Below are 20630 nucleotides of genomic sequence, written 5' to 3' on the forward strand. Positions count from 1 at the left end.
GAAAAAGTTAAACTTGTTTTTGTTCATATACAGATCCGATATAATATGGTATTTGTGTTGATGTCAATGTGAGGACTGATTTGTATACTTTTGAGCTAGCTATCAAATGTATTAGAGGTGATATATATGAGGTGATATTTTGTGTTGTATTGTATTCAAGATTCAATAAGATTCAATAATTTATTTTCCATGTCAACAAGTTGATAGGAATTTGTCTTGGTTCATACTCAACATATACAGACAACCATAGATACACAAACAAGAAGGACAGTACAATACAAAAACAAAAACCAGCAGCATAGGAAATTACATTCAGTTTTTTAAAGTGCTATATATGCATATACTATGAGTTCAGATGTCTAATGGCTACGGGGTAAGTGCTATCCCTGAAGCGACATGTTGAGCTCTGGATACTTCTATATCTCCTGCCTGATGGGAGGAGATTGAAGAGGTGATGTGCAGGATGGGAGTTTTGTCTGCAATTATTTTATTTGCCTTCCTAATTATTCTGGTGGAATAGAGTGAGGATTGTATTGTTGTGTTGTATGAATGGTGTATTGTCTGTAAGTAATGACATGAAAAACGTTGTTTTTGAGACCCCAGGAAGAGTAGCTGAAGCAATAAGCTAAGGGGATCTAATAAATAAATCAAATCAATACCTGTGTATATTATGTACACATTATGATATGCCTGTCATTTTTCTTATGTCAGTTTGACAGATTTATATCTTCGTGATATTATTTTGTGATTCAATTGTATCTCTGCCATATTGCATCTGATGAATTCATCACAATATGATCTGTCAACGCGATGTGCATATATCATTGCTACAATATTATTTACTGACAATATATATGTAATTGGCAAACACTACAGTCCTGCAATGAGTTAGGATCATTCTCTCTTGTTGGCAACTTGACTGAAGCTGTGCTTTCTTTCAGTTGATGCGATGCAAATAGCCTGCATTTGGGCTCACTAAATTGAGAAAGGGTAATCATGTCAACCTCTGGCCGGGGGTCCTGGGATGCAATAGGCCTACTGTACTCAGTACTGTACTCTAGTCTCTATAACTTCGTTGAATTTAAGTAGGACTCATCTAAAAGACCACCCCTCCCTGGGTCCCGGGACCCATTGTATTGAAAACCTATTTACATCGCTGGATGCTGTTATGAAACAGTGAGTGAAGACATTATTTGGCACTGTATATATGAATCCTTGGCGCTGTTTTGCTTCTCTCCTGATTGAAACATTTTCTCTGATGTGTGATTATAGAAGAAGTGACTGGAAATGGCATGATTATCTCGCAGCAAAGCAAACATTAATGTTGGTGTTGTTGCCTGATCTGGCTTGAGCTCCAGTGCTCATGTTGAGGTCCTCCTATACACCTGACCAAGGCCTTTATTGTCTTATCTGATCCCTTTGGACTTTGACTTGTACCCTGTACTGATTTACATTGATGTCTGCCATCAAAATATTCATTCAATCAATCAATCAATCAATCAATCTGGCATCCCCACTTTCTAACAGTGGGGATCAATTCAATTATTATGAAGATGCTAAGTAGTATTCACTGCCAGTTGAAGTAGAAAAAATCCTTTATTTCACATTAAAAACAGTATTCACTGCCATTTGCACAAAAGCATGGGTGTCAGAGTTTTTTGTTAATATAATATACCGTAGGTTGTTTGTTTGTTTATTTGTTTGTTTGTTGATTGTTTGAAATAAAACAAAAACATGGCCTATCTCCACAATTGTATTAACATTTCCCTTCAATAAAATGGTAATATTGATCATGAAAGCCTGCGCCTTTAAAAAACAAAAAACACCTAAACCCCGCCCCTCTATCCCACGACGCCAATCCGCAGCTCCGAAACAAACGCGCTTTGAATATCGGCCGCGGATTGACCAATCACCGTCGGGGTTTCAAGGGGCTACGCTACAGCAGTTTGGTATTAGACTAGTGCCGTGTACCATTCTCTCTCTGTTAACTAGCTCAACAATCGCAACCAGCCGGCCCCCTTCCTCAAGTGGTCTTGTGTTGTGTGCGCGCGTGTTGTAGCGCCGTGTATGCGTATGTATGTACGTGGTGTGTGACTGTGTGTGTGTGTGTACACAGAGCATATATTATCGTGGGACCGATCCCAGAAGAAGAGGCTCCTTGAGTTATGTACCGACAACAGTGGTGGACGTTTGGGAAAGGCTAGGTGACCACAGCGGCGACATCAACTCGGCGGATCCGCGACATTAGGTGGGTTGTTTTTTTCCCGTAGAGGAGCGGTAGCCCAAAATGTTAGAGGAGCGGTACGTGTGTCGGTGTGTGACTGTGTGTGTGTTTTCATGCAATGTCCCTCTTCCTGCAAGCTGCGACAGACAGTCTAATAACAGATTATTTTAGGGAGGTATAGCGGTACTAGGGTAGGGGAGGGGAGGAGGTATGAATTAAATAATCGTAGACCCGACCGTAGTTAATAGTATAACGTTACGAGCGAGCGTGTTAACTACTACGATATCCCAACGTGCTATTGATGTGTACATAATTAATGTTATGGCATGTGACTTGTGTGTGGAAAGAATGGTTTATATAGGGAAAGGTTCATTCTATGGCCGGGCGCAGATGATGACAAGTTACAACCGTGTTTCTGTCCCCCTGTGCTCTCCCACCCAGCCAGTCCCCATAATGTATTATGTGTAGATATACATCATACATGTCAGACTATACGCTCAATCTGGGAGCTACAGAAGGAGTGTAGGGACTGAGGGAATAACGTATATCGGGGCTGTAGTAGTGTGTGACCGTTCGTTGATCGATGCGTGTTGCGTTTTTTTCTAATGGATTTTCACTTGTCCACCACAACACAATCGTGTTTTTTCCCTCCTTCTAATATAGGCCTATTTTCTTTTTAATACAGTTAATTGGAATTAGGAAGAAATGTCTCGACTTTATCGAGTTGTGCTAAATTCTCCCTTTCAGTCCCTTGTGTTGTTGGGTGGGTGGGGGGCTTGCATGGCCCGCCTGTTACCCTAACCCAGTTTAATAGCCGTTATTTTGTGTTGGCTTGCGAAAGCTGACATGATGAGCCAATAATATCGCAATTCACTGTTCACATTATCTCTCTGTGGCTTTGCTGCTGTCTTTCAGGCAGCGACTACTATACCAGCTTCGTCTGAGGCTGGAGGTGGTTTCAGATCAGCAGCACTGTTGATTGTCTTACCGTGTGTCCGTTATTTTTATGCGTCTGTCTTGACAGTTTTATGCCGCAGTAACAAGAAGAAATGTTGTATAGATACTTGGCTGTTCTGTCAAAGAAAGAAATGCTCCTCTCTCTCTCTCTCTCTCTTGACTGACTGACTGTGCTCTTCAAATAAAAGGGAACCTGCCCAGTAGTAGGCCTCCCTCCCTCCGTCCGTCCTACTATACAACTGCGCTGGGAGATAAACTCGACTACATATTAAATAAAAAGGGACAGAGCTGTCAGAGAAACGCTAAAGAATACTGTTTACAAGGCTGGCAGTGTGAGCAGACCCCGGTGGTGGCAGTGACTTGGTTGGTGCCCAGACCAGACCCAGACACACATCTGCTGCACTCAGTGCACTGTGTGCATGCAGGTGGTCTCTACAAAAACAAAAGTCCAGTTTAATTCAGATCTCTCTCTCTCTCTCTCTCAGACTGGGCTATACACCAGTGTGGTTTAGTTCTCTTCACAGCTGCAGGGGCTGAGCTGAGGGCCGGCGGTTTAGTCTCGGCCACTGTCTGACTGTCGGCCTCATTTCCTGGTCTGAAAAAACACACCCCGCTGCTGCATCACACACAATTATTATATTAACCCAATCTGACCTGAGATCAGATTCATACGAGGTTTCCACTGGACACACACTGGTCTGATGAACCCATTCTGACCTGAGATCAGATTCTAAAAATGTCAGTCGCTCTTCGATTTTTCAAAAATAGCAGATCTACAAGCTCGTAGCAGGCCACCGAGTGGCGCGCTACGAGCTTGTAGATCTGCTATTTTTCAATAGCTAAAGCATAACATGATGCTAACACCAAGATAGGTTCCCGTTCAGAATGGGTTAAGCTTGTCCTGCTGAGCTCAAATAAGTTTGTTCTTTTTGCACAATCATGGATAAGTGGGACGCCAAGTGTAGTGTGCTGGAAGTCATTGTTCTGGAGGGGGGGGGGGGGGGGGGGTGGCGGGAGGTCGAGAGAGGCCGGTTCAAGCCCCGGCTCCTCCTGGCTTGCTTTGAAGTGTCCTTGACTGAACCCGACTGACTGACTGCTCTCAATAAAGCACTGAGCCTGGTACTGTAGGTACATTTTAATGGGGGAAATGGAACTCCACATTCATTAAAGCACATTTGGATAAAGACACAATATAATTAAATATACAGACTATTTACAACCTTTCGAACCCGGGGCCATGCTTTCTCTTGACGCTCCGGTCTTTAAAGGCTTCTTCATATTGACCTGGTGTAGCAGAGTGGCTCAGAGCCTCTGCCTGATCATGGCCTCAAAAGTCTTAATATCTCCCCCCAGTCCATAGGGATTATCCCTTTGGTCTAGTGGTGAAGGTATTGGACTTTCACGCCGGCGGGAGACCCGAGTTCGAATCCCGGGCGTTACCTACTGTAGGTGCCGTGACCCGGATCGGGTTTCCCCGTGGGAGGAGGTCAAAAGGGGGGTGAGACCCGAGTTCGAATCCCGGGCGTTATACACTGGCATATACAACCTATTTATGGTTCTCCCAATCTCCACACTTCAGTACAGTCAGGGATAGAGTTGATAATCACATGGACAGCAGGTCACCAGTGGCGTTTCCAGGAATTACTCGCGCTCTACCGCCACGGCCAATCGGCTGTCTCCACTAATAGTTCTCAGGTCTTGTGTTTTTGTCTGCTCTCTTTTCTCATTGTATGGATTTTTTTGGCCAGGGCAGAAATGGATTTGGACAGGCTGGCTGACGCCTGCCCTCGCCTTGTTGTAGATATATATGGCTCTGCAGGTCACATCCTGGAATGATAACGCTCGGCTATACACAGTGAATTAATTGGTTTCCACTGTGCACAAACTCTGACTGCACAATGCTGTGTCATAGTTTATACTTTAACACAAGTCACAAAACAAGGGGCCGATTCATACTCCTATTTTACCGCTGTTTCGGCGCTGTAGTGCCGAAATGATTTCGGCTCGTCGGAAATTTTCAGTAGCAGCCGACTTTAGGACGGTACCCCCCCCCCCCCCCCCCCGAACCTCAAATGACGTCACATTGTAGGCTCTACAGAGCCAAATGACGTCACATTGTAGGCTCTACAGAGCCAAATGACGTCACATTGTAGGCTCTACAGAGCCAAATGACGTCACATTGTAGGCTCTACAGAGCCAAATGACGTCACATTGTAGGCTCTACAGAGCCAAATGACGTCACATTGTAGGATCTACAGAGCCAAATGACGTCACATTGTAGGATCTACAGAGCCAAATGACGTCACATTGTAGGATCTACAGAGCCAAATGACGTCACATTGTAGGATCTACAGAGCCGAAGAGACTTTTATTCGGCTCTAAAATACGTATGTAGAGTATGAATCTACACACACAAAACATACACCTGTGTACACGCGTATGTATACACACGTACGTGCACACGCACCAACAAGCACAGGGCTCAGACAACTGTAGCTAACAAGCTGATCCATAACTGTGTGTGTGTGTGTGTGTGTGTGTGTGTGTGTGTGTTTGTGTAACATGTTCTGCTATATTTAAACATCCCCAGTGTTTAGCTGCCTAGAAGACAGACAAATCCTGCAAACACTGTTCGGTATGATTTGCATATTCATATTTTTGTCTCTTCCTCCTTTTTTATATTCCTCGCTTGAAGGCGACCCATTGTTGTTGTTGTTACACGTAAAGGGAGCTACTGTAGTTCTTGTGTGTTTTGAATCTTTTTTGTTTGGTGGGGGAATCTGTTTGGTGGGGAGGGGGAATCTGCTGGTATGTTGTTTGGTGGGGAGGGGGAATCTGCTGGTATGTTCGTGTGATGCACAGAATATTCGGCCGCAGAAAATATTCGGCAAAAAATGCATTTTCAGCACACGGGTGAAAAATGGGTTACAAAATCGGCCTATTCGGTTTTGGCCCGAATAGGCAGAAAATATCTCACCGAATACAATTAATGCATTCAAAAGAGCTGATATAAATGTTTTATGGACCCATAATAGTGATTATTATTTAAGATAAGTTTTGCCATAACCATTTATTTTGCCATAAATGTGGTATAGCTTTAAGGTACGACAGCAATGGTAAAAAGATGTATATAATATTAATCATATTCGGATATTCGGTTTTCCCTTTCGGTGCATGCCTACTATTATAGATTCATAAAGTCCAGGGTTTGGAATGTTGAATCTTGTATGAGGCCATGAGGCAGGTATATATGTGTCCCCTGCCGTGACCGCTGTCTGACAGCTCATCAGCCGCTATACGGTATATCTCATGTGGAAATGATGATTAATAAGTCTTGGATGTGCGTTAGGTGTGTATGTGTGTGTGCCCCCCCCCCCCCCCCCCCCCACACACACACACACACACCCAGCACAGTCGCAGAACCCATGAGCAATTCATCAGGAGATGCTAATGGAGAGACACCTGGGTCATTCTTGGTGTGCCCGGTGGTTTAGGAGCTATGTGTGATTGGAATGCCTGCTATGATTAATGTCGGTCCACACTCCAGTCATATCGTTTTTTTTTATATTTTATTATATTCTAGGAGCTCAGGGCTAAACAGCATTTCCCCAGAGAGTCGGGATATAGCAGCTTCACTTTCTTTTCCCCCTGACATTTAGTTGTGTTTGGTCATGCAAGGGGTGCTATTTTCCAATTTGTTGTTTCCCCTTTTGACATGGATGCACTTTGCGTTAGTTGCGGGTTAGAAGAGGAAACTTCTCGTCAGAGGGAGAGCACACTTCTGAGGCATAACTAGAGTTAACCCATTCTGACCTGAGATCAGATTCATACGAGGTTTCCACTGGTGGACACACACTGGTCTGATCAACCCATTCTGACCTGAGATCAGATTCTAAAAATGTCAGTCGTTCTTCGATTTTTTTCAAAAAATAGCAGACCTACAATCTCGTAGCGCGCCACTCGGTGGCGCGCTATGAGCTTGTAGATCTGCTATTTTTCAATAGCTAAAGCATAACATGATGCTAACACCAAAATGGGTTCCCGTTCAGAATGAATTAATGGTTTTTCGGCAGTGTGGGGCTGACCTTTTCGGTTTGAGCAAGCGAGCCTCGCTTGCTGTTGGCTTCCATTTAAAATGGAAATGGTCGTAACGTGATATGCCAAATTACAGAACGAGAGTGTCCGTCCCCCCTGAGGAATTATAAGGGCCAAGATGACACATTTCTCGAACATTTTAAGTCTTTTAGTGTGGGGCCATTTACTGCTTCTATACTGAGCCTCGAAATGTGTATCTGTATCAGACGTTGGAGATGGGGTGGGGGGGGGGGGGGGGGGGGAGTCCAGACAAGATCAGTCTTATGTAGGCCTAATGGTTCTGAGCAGGCTAATCCATAGCCATTAGTGCTAGCTAGATACTGACCCTGCATGATAAAGCAGCTCGCCCACCCTCCGCCCCATATTGAGTTTTTCTGCACTTTTCGTCCTCATGTTTGTTGATCGTTCGTCTCTATCGGTTGCGTCTCGCTCTCCATTCACTTGAAACGGGTTACTGTTGTTGTTGTACAAACAATGTACAAAATACAAATTATATTCTATTTGTAGGAGGCAAAGAATGCTTAGCTGCAGTGGTTGTCACTTGGTTGGTGATGGGGTGTGGGCACCGCATTGACGTTCCGTTATTGGTGAGAGCGTCTCTGTGGGGGCGTGGCCCTTGGTAGGCAACAAATATGGGTGTCTGAACCAGCTCACCCCTATAAGGCTGTTTGAACGTGGAGGCAGGGTGAGCTGGGAGTGGGAGGATACATTTTGTTGACCGCACAATATACTTTGATTAGTTTGATTCATTCACGTTTTCGTTTGCTCACCGTTTTGATTGTTATTTATTAGATTCTTTGCACATATTTATTGCATATATATTTATTTATTTTTTTATTTATTGTATTGTAATATTTTGTGCACTGAGCTATATAAACATTTTAAACTTTGAGCTTGTTTGGATATTAATCATTTTATCATTGTTTTTGTCGCGCGCCATTACAGTTTGTTTTAGCTCCCAGGTTTAGCCTGCCGGCATGAGTAATTTATTGGTAAATTATTATCAGCCACAACACTATTCTTTCTTTCTTTTTTGAGGGGCACTTAACTAGCCCCTCCTATTATGTCCAGCTTTTAGTGTGTGCGCACAGACTTTGTCCTACACAAACATTAAATTCCCGTTGACGATGAACGGAGAATTCTACGTCGTAGTGTACATTTCACGTCATGATGATGTACGATGATAAGAGCGCCCCTCACTTTAAAGTCAAGTGGCTGTTCATGTTCTATTCACCCTCATTTGGTATCTCCTCTAATGTCACAGAATCTGGCAAATGATGTGTTCAGATTTTGTTACCACACCGGATCTTCTTCCAAATGTAGCACTTTGTTTCACATTTGTTGCTGTACAGTACCGGTACACGTTTCACCAACACAAAGAGAGCAAATGAGAGAGATCCCCACGGATAGAGCACAGGGTAGGAGGAACAATTGACAGCATTTGGACTTGCAGTAGATCAAAGCCAGGGGAGCTAGTATATAATACAACACGTTCTTGAATGAATCAACAAGAACTCGACAAAACCGTGACACGTATTCAGTGTCACATTGAGGAAGAAAAGCGTCAGTGTGAGAAATGCAATGCATTGTTTGTCTACTGAGGTTTTTAGGCTTGTGTAAACATTTAGTGGATCAGGGTCTCTTCTTGTCCTGAGTCATACTTACTGTGCACGCTAAGATCATCAGTGTTGATTTTTCCGTTTGTGGGTGACTGTACAAAATGTAGTTTACAGTACTGTAAACCGTAATGCCACACAATCCAGTCTGAAAAGTGAAAACCAGACTAGCTCACGTACGACACGCCATAAACACTTTGATGCGTGTATAAGCAAAATGAAAACCCAGGCTGACCCTATGTTTGTGCAAATAGAAGTGGAGCACTCTGCCTATATTTGCTCTTTTCTTCTGTGTGTGTGTGTGTGTGTGTGTGTGTGTGTGTGTGTGTGTGTGTGTGTGTGTGTGTGTGTGTGTGTGTGTGTGTGTGTGTGTGCTCATCCTCTTCCAGTAATATCTGCAGATGCAGCCTGTATAGGCATGCGGCACAACCTGTTTAAGATGCAGAGATTCACACATTACATTACACAGTAAAAATCCTCAGTGTAAAACTAATTCAAGAGTGTACATTTTTATTTATTTTAAATGGTCAGTTTTTGCCCATTTCTAACTCTGAGAGCATAAAAATGTATCCTTAACCTGTGATGCATAGATTCACACATTACAACAGTAAAAATCCTCAGTGTTAATTCATTCAAGAGAGTAAAAAAAAGAAAGTATTTTAAATGGTCAGCTTTTGCCCATTTTCAGAGCATAAAAAAAATGTATCCTCAGTCAGGATTGTTTGTTTAACACTCTTTACAGTAGAGTACACACTCATTAACACATGCACTGATATTGATAACCACTGGTTTCATCCTTTGCATCGCTCAGCCTCCCAACTATGATCACCGTCATCTCGGAACAGACGTGACGTGTGAAGTTGTTTTCTCTTTGCGTGTGTTGGGTTGGAGCCATGAGGCCTTTAGCCTGGCTTGAGTCCTTGAGTCTTTGTTCACAGCGTGGGTGCAACAAAAAGGCCATGTCCAGGTTAAGCGTCGCTGTTCAGCCGATTGATCCGAACTGTCACACAAGGGAAGGTTCTTAAGGTGCATGTCCGAGTCAGGGCTCAGGTCTGAAGAGGTTCTGCTCTGCTGCGCTGTTCTTCAGCACAGACATGAGAGGTGTGTGTTGTTTGTGTGTGTGTGTGTGTGTGTGTGAGACATGTTCTGCTATATTTAAATGTGTTTGTGTTTGTGCTGTGTGGTGTGTGCATGCGTGTGCGTGCGTGCTTTCAGTGGAGTGCCAAATCCAGAAAATCAAAAATTAGAAATTTTAAAAAATCTTTAAAAAAAATCCTATGTTTCCTATTTTATATAGAACCTGTTCCGGTTTAGTCCGTTTTTTTTAGAACATACTAGGGATTATTTTTATCCATTAATCATTCGGGAGCACTTCATATACAAACACATGTCTGACCTGGCTTGAACTCACACAGGCTGCCAAAAGAATAAGAAAGAAGGAATGAGTTGGTGAGGTAAACCCCCCCCCGCCCCCCCACCCCCTCTCAAACTAACCCCTCCCCCTTTTCCTGTTTCCACTAATGCAGAAACCTCCCCCGTATGTCTTTTCCATCAGGGGCCTCCAGTCAGTCTATCTAGTCTAGAGCCCTCCTGTGTTATTATTAAGTGTTGATGTGGTCTGATTTCAGCACCGTCCCGTGGAGACTAACCCCTAACACCCCCCCCCCCCACCCCCCCCACCCCCCCCCACCAACAGATCAATGCAAAAAATTATCCGATGCGAGGAAAGGAGAGACCGTATCGGTAACAGGAGTGAAGAGCCTCATTTAATTTAACACTAACACATTCTTTATTTCAACCCCACAATGAAAGGTGTAACGTGAGACCTCACACCGGCGCTTAACCGCAGTTGTAATTCAGCCCCTGTCGACTCTCTGATGATGATGCTATCGGAATGCTTCACTGCTGAGTTTCCTATAGTACTTAACTCTCCCAGTTCCCCAGTACAGCCATCATCATGTGCTTTTCCATATTCCTCTTCCCTGTGATGGGAACCTATAGGAGAAGCTAAAACGGGTCCTGAATGAAATGACTTTTGATTCTTGATTTTTTTTCATGTTTTTTCAGGTTCATGTTTTAGGTTGTTATTAGAGAAAGTAAAATATGTTTTTTTTATTTATTTTTTTCATTTTCATTTCTTTCGTTTTAGGGATTTTTGCTATTTTTGACAGTTTTTAATACAATTTACAATTTAGGCATTTAGCAGACGCTCTTAATCCAGAGCGACTTACATTAAGCAAGAACAAAAAGCATGGGGAATACATCACATAAAAGCATTTATCATGAAACATGCGTAAGCTAAGAAAGTAGTAGTTATATAGTATACATTAATGGTATACATTCATTTACATTTTAAAATGTTGCATTCGTTTCTTTTTGTTTTCCCCAACTTGTCCGACCATGGAAGTGGTCCCCAGCCCACAGGTTGGGAGTCTCTGGTCTCTGTTCTAAACATAGCCTCCTTCGCTATCTCTGTGACGACCTTGAGAAGCTGGCGACATACCCCCCCCCTTCTCTCTGTCTCTCCCTCTCTCTGTCTCTCTCTCTCTCATTGCACATCCTCTGAGCTCCTTGGATGCTGCTCGGTGATAAGTTATTCTCTAATAGGGAGCCAGGTGTAATTAACCCTTTCTGACCTGAGATCAGATTCATACGAGGTTTCCACTGGACACACACTGGTCTGATTATAACCCATTCTGACCTGAGATCAGATTCATACGAGGTTTCCACTGGACACACACTGGTCTGATTATAACCCATTCTGACCTGAGATCAGATTCTAAAAATGTCAGTCGTTCTTCGATTTTTCAAAAAAATAGCAGACCTACAAGCTCGTAGCGCGCCACTCGGTGGCGCGCTATGAGCTTGTAGATCTGCTATTTTTCAATACCTAAAGCATAACATGATGTTAACACCAAAATGTGTTCTCGTTCAGAATGGGTTAAAGCTTTAAACCCATGCACAAAGGTAGTGAACTGGTCAGCGTATTGGTTGCCTTTTAAATATCCTGGAACCTTGTTGAAGCGTTGCGCTTGCGTGTGCGCGCACGACGTGCCGTGTAATTTGTTTAATAACTTACGACTATGAATATACGCCTCCAGGCTTCATTTATTTCCTGCACACTGTAACTATACTGTCCTTGAAGTGAATGTGAGATTGTATCTTCTCTCTATATTGTGACTAAACTAGCAGAGAGAGACTGAGGGGTGTATTTTGTCTTAAACTTTGTAGTAAACTAAAGACCTGGAGGCGTGGTCAATGCCATTTGGCTATTCTGAGTGGCCAAAGAGCATTGATCATCACGCCTCCAGGTCTTTAGTTTACTCAAGTTAGGGAATAAGACCTGGTACTTAAGACACGCAAAATACAGCCCAGAGTGTCAGAGAGAATCTCTTTTAATTTACATAAAGTTTGTGGTCCTGCTTCAACATTTTGGCACGGCAGAGTGTTCGTTTCCTCTTGCACACTTCCTGAACACTGTTGTTGGTGTGTGTGTGTGTGTGTGTGTGTGTGTCACTGTGTGTGTGTGTGTGTGTGTGTGTGGGGGTGTGTGTGTGTGTGTGGGGGGGTGTGTGTGTGCGTGTGTGTGTGTGTGTGTGTGTGGGGGTGTGTGTGTGTGGGGGTGTGGTAGGTAAGGTTCCCGGCTGAGTCGAGCAACAACATCAGTCATTCAAACAAACAAACACCAGGGCCTGCAGGGAGGCGTCATCATCCTCACCTCACCCCTAACCCCAGTGTTGTTTTTGGCAGCAAATGAATGTCTGTTTTTAGTTTTAGTCATAGTCTCTTGACTTAAGTTGACTAGTTTTCATTTAGTTTCAGTCACATTTTAGTCACCTGGAATGTTTTTTTTTTTTTCACTTAATTTTGATTGAAGGAAGAACAGACACAAACAAAAACTCAACTAACAAGACAATACGGGAAAGAAAAATAAAAGAAAAAGGACAAAAAGTAAAAGAAAAAGGCTGCATTTTCCATATTACTATAAACATTCAATGAAATCCTATTGTAATATCGCTAGGCTGAGAGAAGAGATTCCACTTTTCCCCTCTTTTTATAGAATTTATCCTCTTGTAGTCTCAGTATGAATGTTAGTTTTTCCATAGAATACAGTTCCTCAATAATGTCCATCCATTGATCTTTCGTTGGTGGGTCCTGTTGGTACCAGCGTCGTGTGATTGGTTTTTTACTTGATACTAAGAGGATCTTGATTAAATATTTATCATGTGTTAGAAACTCTTCAGGGATATTTCCCAGCAGTAGAAAAGAAACAGACAGAGGTATCACGCTTGACATTTTCAAAGCTCACAAACATGTTCCACTCGGGGTGCAACGTTATGTCACAGAGGCAGTGAGCCTGGTTTGAACCGTGTTGGAGTGGAGGAGGCGAGCTGGTTGAGCTGCTGGGCAGGCGGGGCCCGAATTCTGGGTTTTCTCCCCCGTTTATTTTGTCCAGAGGAGGCTAATGCAGATCAAAAAGTCACAGTCAGTCACAGCTCTTTACTGTGTGTGCAGCCCATGACTGAGTGAGGAAGAAGTGGTAGTCGGGGTCACGCCCCAGTTTTTCCCTGCTAAAACTTAAGAGTCGTTCGTTGGCACTTAGCAGCGGCTTGCGCAATTGTGTGTGCAGCATGATGAGGCCTCCAGCTGTACCGGCGTGTTGTTGCCCTGCTGCGTCAGTCAGCCTCGTCCTTCTTCTTCTCCTTCACCCCTTTTTCAACCCCACCCCACCCCACGCACGCATACAAACCCGGGAAAGACCTCCCAACTAAAACAGGCCTCTACTGAGAGCCAGCAGCCACTAGCTAGCTGCCTCATTCCCCAACAGCAGCAGCAGCAGCATGCAACAGCAGAGAGAGACCATCTCAGCCAAGCGCACTACTGTGGTGTGGATGCTTTATTTGCGGTGTGTATGATGTGTGTTGTACGCTATAACATATTTAACCCATTCTGAACGGGAATCCATTTTGGTGTTGGCATCATGTCGTGCTTTAGCTGTTGAAAAATAGCAGATCTACAAGCTCGTAGCTTGTAGGTCTGCTATTTTTGGAAAAATCGAAGAACGACTGACATTTTTTTTTAGAATCTGATCTCAGGTCAGAATGGGTTAAATCAGACCAGTGTGTGTCCTGTCCAGTGGAAACCTCTTATGAATCTGATCTCGGGTCAGAATGGGTTAAGTATGTTCGCCCATGGCCCAAATTAGAGGCTGAGAAAGACTCCAGGGCTCATTCCGCTGTCACTACATAAGCGATGTGTAGCTGTCAAGGATGATTGAGAAATGGAGCTATATCTCCGCCTGGATATAATATGAACATCTAGGTCTCTTCTAGGAGCTGCACTTGTTGAACATTGGGATTTTCTTTTGCGTCTTTCTTCACTCTTCAGGGATTCTTTCTTGCACACTGCTTGCTAATCATCCAGTGAGCCAAGTGTCTCACGTTGGTTTTTTAGAAGAATCCCCCCCTCAGGGGAATAGTTCATTCAAGTGGTCTGGACCGGGTTGACTCCCCCCTGACCATAATTGAGCCCTGTCGAAAGTTTTACAACGACTCAACGATGCAAGGCATATTTCTCTTTCTTTCTTCTCTCTCTGGCTGCGGGGCTGCAGAGTCTGGTTGGCGTGAGATCAAAAGGCCAGTCCGATAGAGGAGGGAATGTGCTGATTACTTGGTTTATATCCGACTGCTCTCTCTCTCTCTGTAGATTTGCTCTCAGATGGATGCTTTTCCATGTGTGTGTACTCTAACCCATTCTGACCTGAGATCAGATTCATACGAGGTTTCCACTGACTGGACACACACTGGTCTGATTATTAACCCATTCTGACCTGAGATCAGATTCTAAAAAAATGTCAGTCGTTCTTCGATTTCTTTTCAAAATAGCAGACCTATACAAGCTCGTAGCGCGCCACTTGGTGGCGCGCTATGAGCTTGTAGATCTGCTATTTTTCAATAGATGAAGCATAACACGATGCTAACATCAAAATGGGTTCCCGTTCAGAATGGGCTAATATAGCAGCAGAGTGGCTGTGGCATTTTGTCAACGTAGAACTGCGTAAAAAAATAATTTGTCACGTCAGTTTTTCTCTTTTTGCCTTTTTTTGCCGTTTTTTAGACCTGAGGATGATTATTCTAAATCCTAAACGTTTTTTCTGAAAAAGCTAATTTTGTTATGTCGGTGGTGCTCAAACCGTTTCACGTCAAGGACCCCCAGAATTATCTTTATTTTGCTTCGGACCCTCATCTGAAAATATGTAGTTCCCCAGAAATAAAGATTGTTCGCTCTGAAAGAATATATATTCAAAGATTGGCTCCACAGATCTTTAAGATCTTTAAAAAAAAAAGGCAGATCTACAAGCTCGTATAGTAAGATCTGCAAATTTTCCAATAGCGAAAGTATAACATGATGCTTAAAAACTGGGGTTCCCGTTCTGAATGGGTTATAGCTTTGCAGGAGAAAGAAACAAAGGACATGAACGTTGCAAAAGTTATGCTTAATGCTTTTTATTATTATCGCTAAATGCGCATCTCTTGTTTTTCTGTGTCATCACTTCAGGCCCCATGGAGCAGGAAACCCGGCAACCACTGTGCACCAGGGAACTGGATCCTCCCCGCAAGGTCCCCGCAAGCAGCCTACCTTGAAGGAAGCTATAGTCTCCATTGCTCCCCCCCTCCCCATCACCCCCCCCCCCCTCCCTCCCTCCTCCCCTTTAAGGACCCCCTAGTCCTTCTGCCTAGCCCCCCCCCCCCCCCCCCCACACACCTTTTCTTTAGGCCTGCAACGACAATGCTGGGGAAGTTGAAGCAGAACCTCCTGGTGGCCTGCCTGGTCATCAGCTCCGTCACCGTCTTCTACCTGGGCCGGCACGCCATGGAGTGCCACCACCGCGTGGAGGAGCGCAGCTACCCGGGCGGCGCTATACCGCGCTCCACCCTGCGCACGGGCCCGGGCCTCACGGGCCAGAACCTCAGCACGCCGTTCGTCTACAACAAGGACATGCCGCTCATCTTCATCGGCGGCGTGCCCCGCAGCGGCACCACGCTGATGCGCGCCATGATGGACGCCCACCCCGAGGTGCGCTGCGGCGAGGAGACGCGCGTCATCCCGCGCATCCTGGCCATGAAGCAGATGTGGAGCCGCTCGGGCCGCGAGAAGATGCGCCTGGACGAGGCCGGGGTGACGGACGAGGTGCTGGACGCGGCCATGCAGGCCTTCCTCCTGGAGATCATCGTGAAGCATGGCGAGCAGGCGAACTTCCTGTGCAACAAGGACCCCTTCGCGCTCAAGTCGCTCTCCTACCTGGCCAAGATCTTCCCCGGCGCCAGGTTAGGTTCGCAGTGTTGTTTTTTTAGTCGTCGACTAAAACTAAGACGAAAAATGTTCGTCGACTACCTATTTTCACTGACAAAAACTAAATGTAAACTAAATGAAAACTAGGCTACGGTGACTAAGACTAAGACTAAATATACTGACAATTTCGTCGACAAATAAAAACTAGACTAAAATGTTAGGAAGGGACTATAGTGGACAACAGATCCAGTATAAGACATTTTACACTTGGTTGCGTGCTGAAAATAGCTGATCTACAATCTACGATCTACTTGTAGATCGTCTATTTTCAGCAAGTGTAAAATAAGTCCTTACGACGGCATCAAGGCCCGCAAAAATACATTTTAGTCGACTAAATCACCTGTAGATTTAGTCGACTAAAATCTTATGACATTCAGTCGACTAAAACTAGACTAACACAAATACATTCCAGGTGACAAAAATGTGACTAAGACTAAAGTGAAAACTATTCAGGAGACTACGACTAAATAAAACTAAAATAGAAATTTGCTGCATGCCAAAAACAACACTGCAGGTTCGTGCTGATGATCCGCGACGGGCGCGCCTCGGTGCACTCCATGATCTCCCGCAAGGTGACCATCGCCGGCTTCGACCTGGGCTCCTACCGGGACTGCCTGACCAAGTGGAACCGCGCCATCGAGACCATGTACACGCAGTGCCTGGAGGCGGCCGACAAGTGCCTGCCCATGCACTACGAGCAGCTGGTGCTGCACCCGGAGAAGTGGATGAGGACGCTGCTCAACTTCCTCCACATTCCCTGGAACGACGCCGTGCTACGCCACGAGGAGCTTATCGGGAAAGCGGGAGGAGTGTCTCTTTCCAAGTAAGTAAATCCACCCCCACCCCAACCATGAAGTCCTGATATTATGGTCTTTAAGAGAGTTTATAAACATTTGTTCTAGTGATGCACCGAATATTCGGCCGCAGAAAATATTCGGCAGAAAATGTCTAAAAAAGCATTTTCGGCCTATTCGGTTTCGGCCTGAATAGGCAGAAAATATACCACCGAATAGTGTGTGCAATTAATGCATTCAAATGAGCTGAATACATGTTTTATGGACCCATAACAGTGATTATTATTGAAGTTAAGTTTTGCCATAACCATAAATCAGGTCGCTTTAAGGTACGGCAATGACAGCAATGGTAGGCAAAAATATATATAATATTAAATATATTCGGTTTTTGGCCAACTGTTTCTTATATTTGGTATTCGGTTTCGGCCAAGAATTTCCCTTTCGGTGCATCCCTAAAATGTTGTTCTCCTTGTTTCCCCAATGCTAGATAGTAAGTTGCTAAGTCAACTAAGTCACAAGGAAAAAAAGGTTTTCTCCTTCTCCAGATGTCACATAATTTCTTAATCCCAGAAAGTCCCTGATCATGTGACTGACTGTGAACAAATCTGGTCATTAGCTAGATAGATACAATCAAGAGACAAAACCAGCTGAGACAAACTATTCTTAATGTTTTAAATCTTTTGAGAGATTCACTAGTTTATAGATTTTTCTCCACTCTCACTATTTAAAGTGAACGCGTATATGCTGGCCCCCCTGGAACTGGAGTTTATGCTAACGGCTAGCGGTAGAGATGATTAACCCATTTTAGGCGAGAACCCCTTTCGGTGTTAGCATTACGTTATGCTTTAGCTATTTAAAAATAGCAGATCTACAAGCTTGTAGCGCGCCACCGAGTGGCGCGCTACGAGCTTGTAGGTCTGCTATTTTTTGAAAAATCGAAGAACGACTGACATAGAAACATAGCTTTTTCAGAAAACTGTCATTTTCAAACAGACATTTTTAGAATCTGATCTCAGGTCAGAATGGGTTAAACATGTCATGATCTGTCATGTGCAACTTTAATGAAGGAAACCTAAAAGCCAAACGGACATGTCATTTTTATTCCTGCTAATCTCCTAAAAATGAAAAAAAATCATGATCGTGAGTGACATCCCTAGCCATAAAACTCTGCCTACCATTTGAACAAGTGTCACAATTCAATTCAATTCAATTCAATTCAAAGGGCTTTATTGGCATGAGAAAACATACGTTTACATTGCCAAAGCAGAAAGAACAATACAACAATACAGCAATACAATCAAAACAAAAATTATGTACATTTGAAGGTCAGAATCTTCAATAGATCAACTTCTATGTACCAAGATCACTCGATGCAGGTATAGTGCAGGAATATACACAATTATTAGTCTTTAGGGTGGTTGTGTTCCATTTGATATCCTTCTCCTGTCACAGCAACTCACAAATCTTGCTGCTGTGTTTGCACATTGTTGTACTTCGCCCAGCAGATATGGGAGTTTTTTGTCATTGGTCATGTTTTCAAAATCTCTGTGTGTGGTTGTAATCTGTGGGAAGTATGTGTCTCTGATGTCTTGGTACAATGGACAGATGGTTAGGAAGTGTAGCTCAGTTTCCATTTCGTTTAGTGTGCAGTGGGTGCATAGTCTGTCTTCTCTCGGGATACAGGTCTGCCTATGACGGCCTTTCTCCATCGCGAGACTGTGCTCACTGAGTCTGTACCTAGTTAAGATTTTTCTTTGTCACACTACTGATGTTCAGTGAAGGTTACCTACCGTTTCTACTACTGATGTTCAGTGAAGGTTACCTACCGTTTCTACTACTGATGTTCAGTGAAGGTTACCTACCGTTTCTACTACTGATGTTCAGTGAAGGTTACCTACCGTTTCCACATACTACTGATGTTCAGTGAAGGTTACCTACCGTTTCCACACTGTCACACTACTGATGTTCAGTGAAGGTTACCTACCGTTTCTTTCCACACAAGAATGCAGGTTCCGTCCTTTGTCTTGCTTCTTGGCTGTCCTCTGCTGCCACGAACGGTGATTAATGTACGACCCTGATAATGAGAACAGGCAATGAGTCTCATGGAGACTTCCTTTTCATGAGATATACTGCCTCTGCAAAGTCGCTGTGGCCTGATACGAGTTGAGTTAACCCATTTTGACCTGGGAACGATTCGACAAATGTCTTCTAAATCATGACAGTTTTGTCATGTCAGTCGTTCTCAAACATTTTCATGTTTCAAGGACCCCTCAAGATTATTATGTAAAATATGTTGTTCCAGGGACACCCCCAGAAAGGCAGAAGTGAAAGATTTTAGTTTAAAACTTTGGCTCTGAAAGAATATATATATTCAAAAGATTTGCGACACATTTTCACGATTTAAAAAAAAATAGCAGATCTACAAGCTTATAGCGCGGCACTGTGCTATGAGCTTGTAGATCTGCTATTTTTCAATGGCTAAAGTTTTACATCATTTAACCTTTCAGTTTAAACACCAAACGTGGTTCCCTCCCCCCCAAAATAGGGTTAATATTAGGTGTTTATATACAGAATTCTGTCTGTACGTACGGTAAACAGGTCGAGTGATATCATATCACATTCCCAGGACTATACAAATGTGCCTGGACTTGCCCACTCACTTCTAACGGCTTGCCTGGAGGGACAGAGGAATGAAGAATATACGCTGACGGCATCGGAGTATAGTAACAAAAAAAAATATGTTAGCTACACTTAAAACATTTATACACAACAGTGGCAGATATAGGAGCCGCCGCAGGGGGCTCAAACATGGTGGCCGGCGGACACCTCAAAATATTACATGCCTTGTTGTGTGTTTAATTTAAACAATGCTTCCATCATTACTACACACAATTTAGGGAATGTAATGTAATGTCCCCCCCAGTGCCACATGTGGTTGAGAAAGGCACTCATTACTACTAGACCCCCTGAGATTAATGAAACGAAATAAATTTAAATCACGCTATATACCCCCACCCCACCACCTCCCTCTCTCTCTCTCTCTCTCTCTCTCTCTCTCTCTCTCTCTCTCTCTCTCTCTCTCTCTCTCTTAACCCATTCTGAACCATTCTTTTGGTGTTGGCATCATGTTATGCTTTAGCTATTGAAAAATAGCAGATCTACAAGCTCATAGCGCGCCACCGAGTGGCGCGCTACGAGCTTGTAGGTCTGCTATTTTTGAAAAATCGAAGAACGACTGACATTTTTAGAATCTGATCTCAGGTCAGAATGGGTTCATCAAACCAGTGTGTGTCCAGTGGAAAACCTCGTATAAATCTGATCTCTGGTCAGAATGGGTTAATGGACTTGGCTCCTGTCACAGTTGTTTTGGGTTCTCTTCCGTAACTTGTTAGGAAGTCCGTCCCCTAGAAGTTGTTGAGGAAACATGGTGTGTACTGTGCAGCCCCCCGTTCCTTCCCCCTTTTTGTTGAATCACGCATACTCCTGCTTCCCACCACCACCACGTAGCGTTGGTTGGAAGTGTCCTGTAGACATTTGGCTCAGATGTTGTTATTGCCGTCAGCCTCGTGGCTTTTAATGAAAGGCTTACGA

At 43.8% G+C, this 20630-nt stretch overlaps 1 protein-coding gene across 4 annotated transcripts in view; it reads left to right on the top strand.

Moving 5' to 3' along the window:
- Positions 1 to 1973: 1973 nt before the first annotated feature.
- tpst1 (tyrosylprotein sulfotransferase 1) overlaps positions 1974 to 20630 on the top strand; it is a 224171-nt gene continuing 205514 nt past the window's right edge. For all 4 annotated transcript variants that reach the window (XR_013964567.1, XM_080771559.1, XM_080771557.1 and 1 more), the window contains exons 1-3: positions 1974 to 2248; positions 15451 to 16220; positions 16760 to 17068. Coding sequence is in view for 3 of the 4 variants with exons in the window: in XM_080771559.1 (XP_080627685.1) it covers positions 15682 to 16220; positions 16760 to 17068 (848 nt within the window). In the remaining variant the exon portion in view is untranslated. The remainder of the gene's footprint in view (positions 2249 to 15450; positions 16221 to 16759; positions 17069 to 20630) is intronic.

The sequence above is a fragment of the Protomyctophum bolini genome (genome assembly GCF_963924005.1).
Source record: "Protomyctophum bolini genome assembly, chromosome: 9".
In the NCBI taxonomy this organism is placed as follows: domain Eukaryota; kingdom Metazoa; phylum Chordata; class Actinopteri; order Myctophiformes; family Myctophidae; genus Protomyctophum; species Protomyctophum bolini.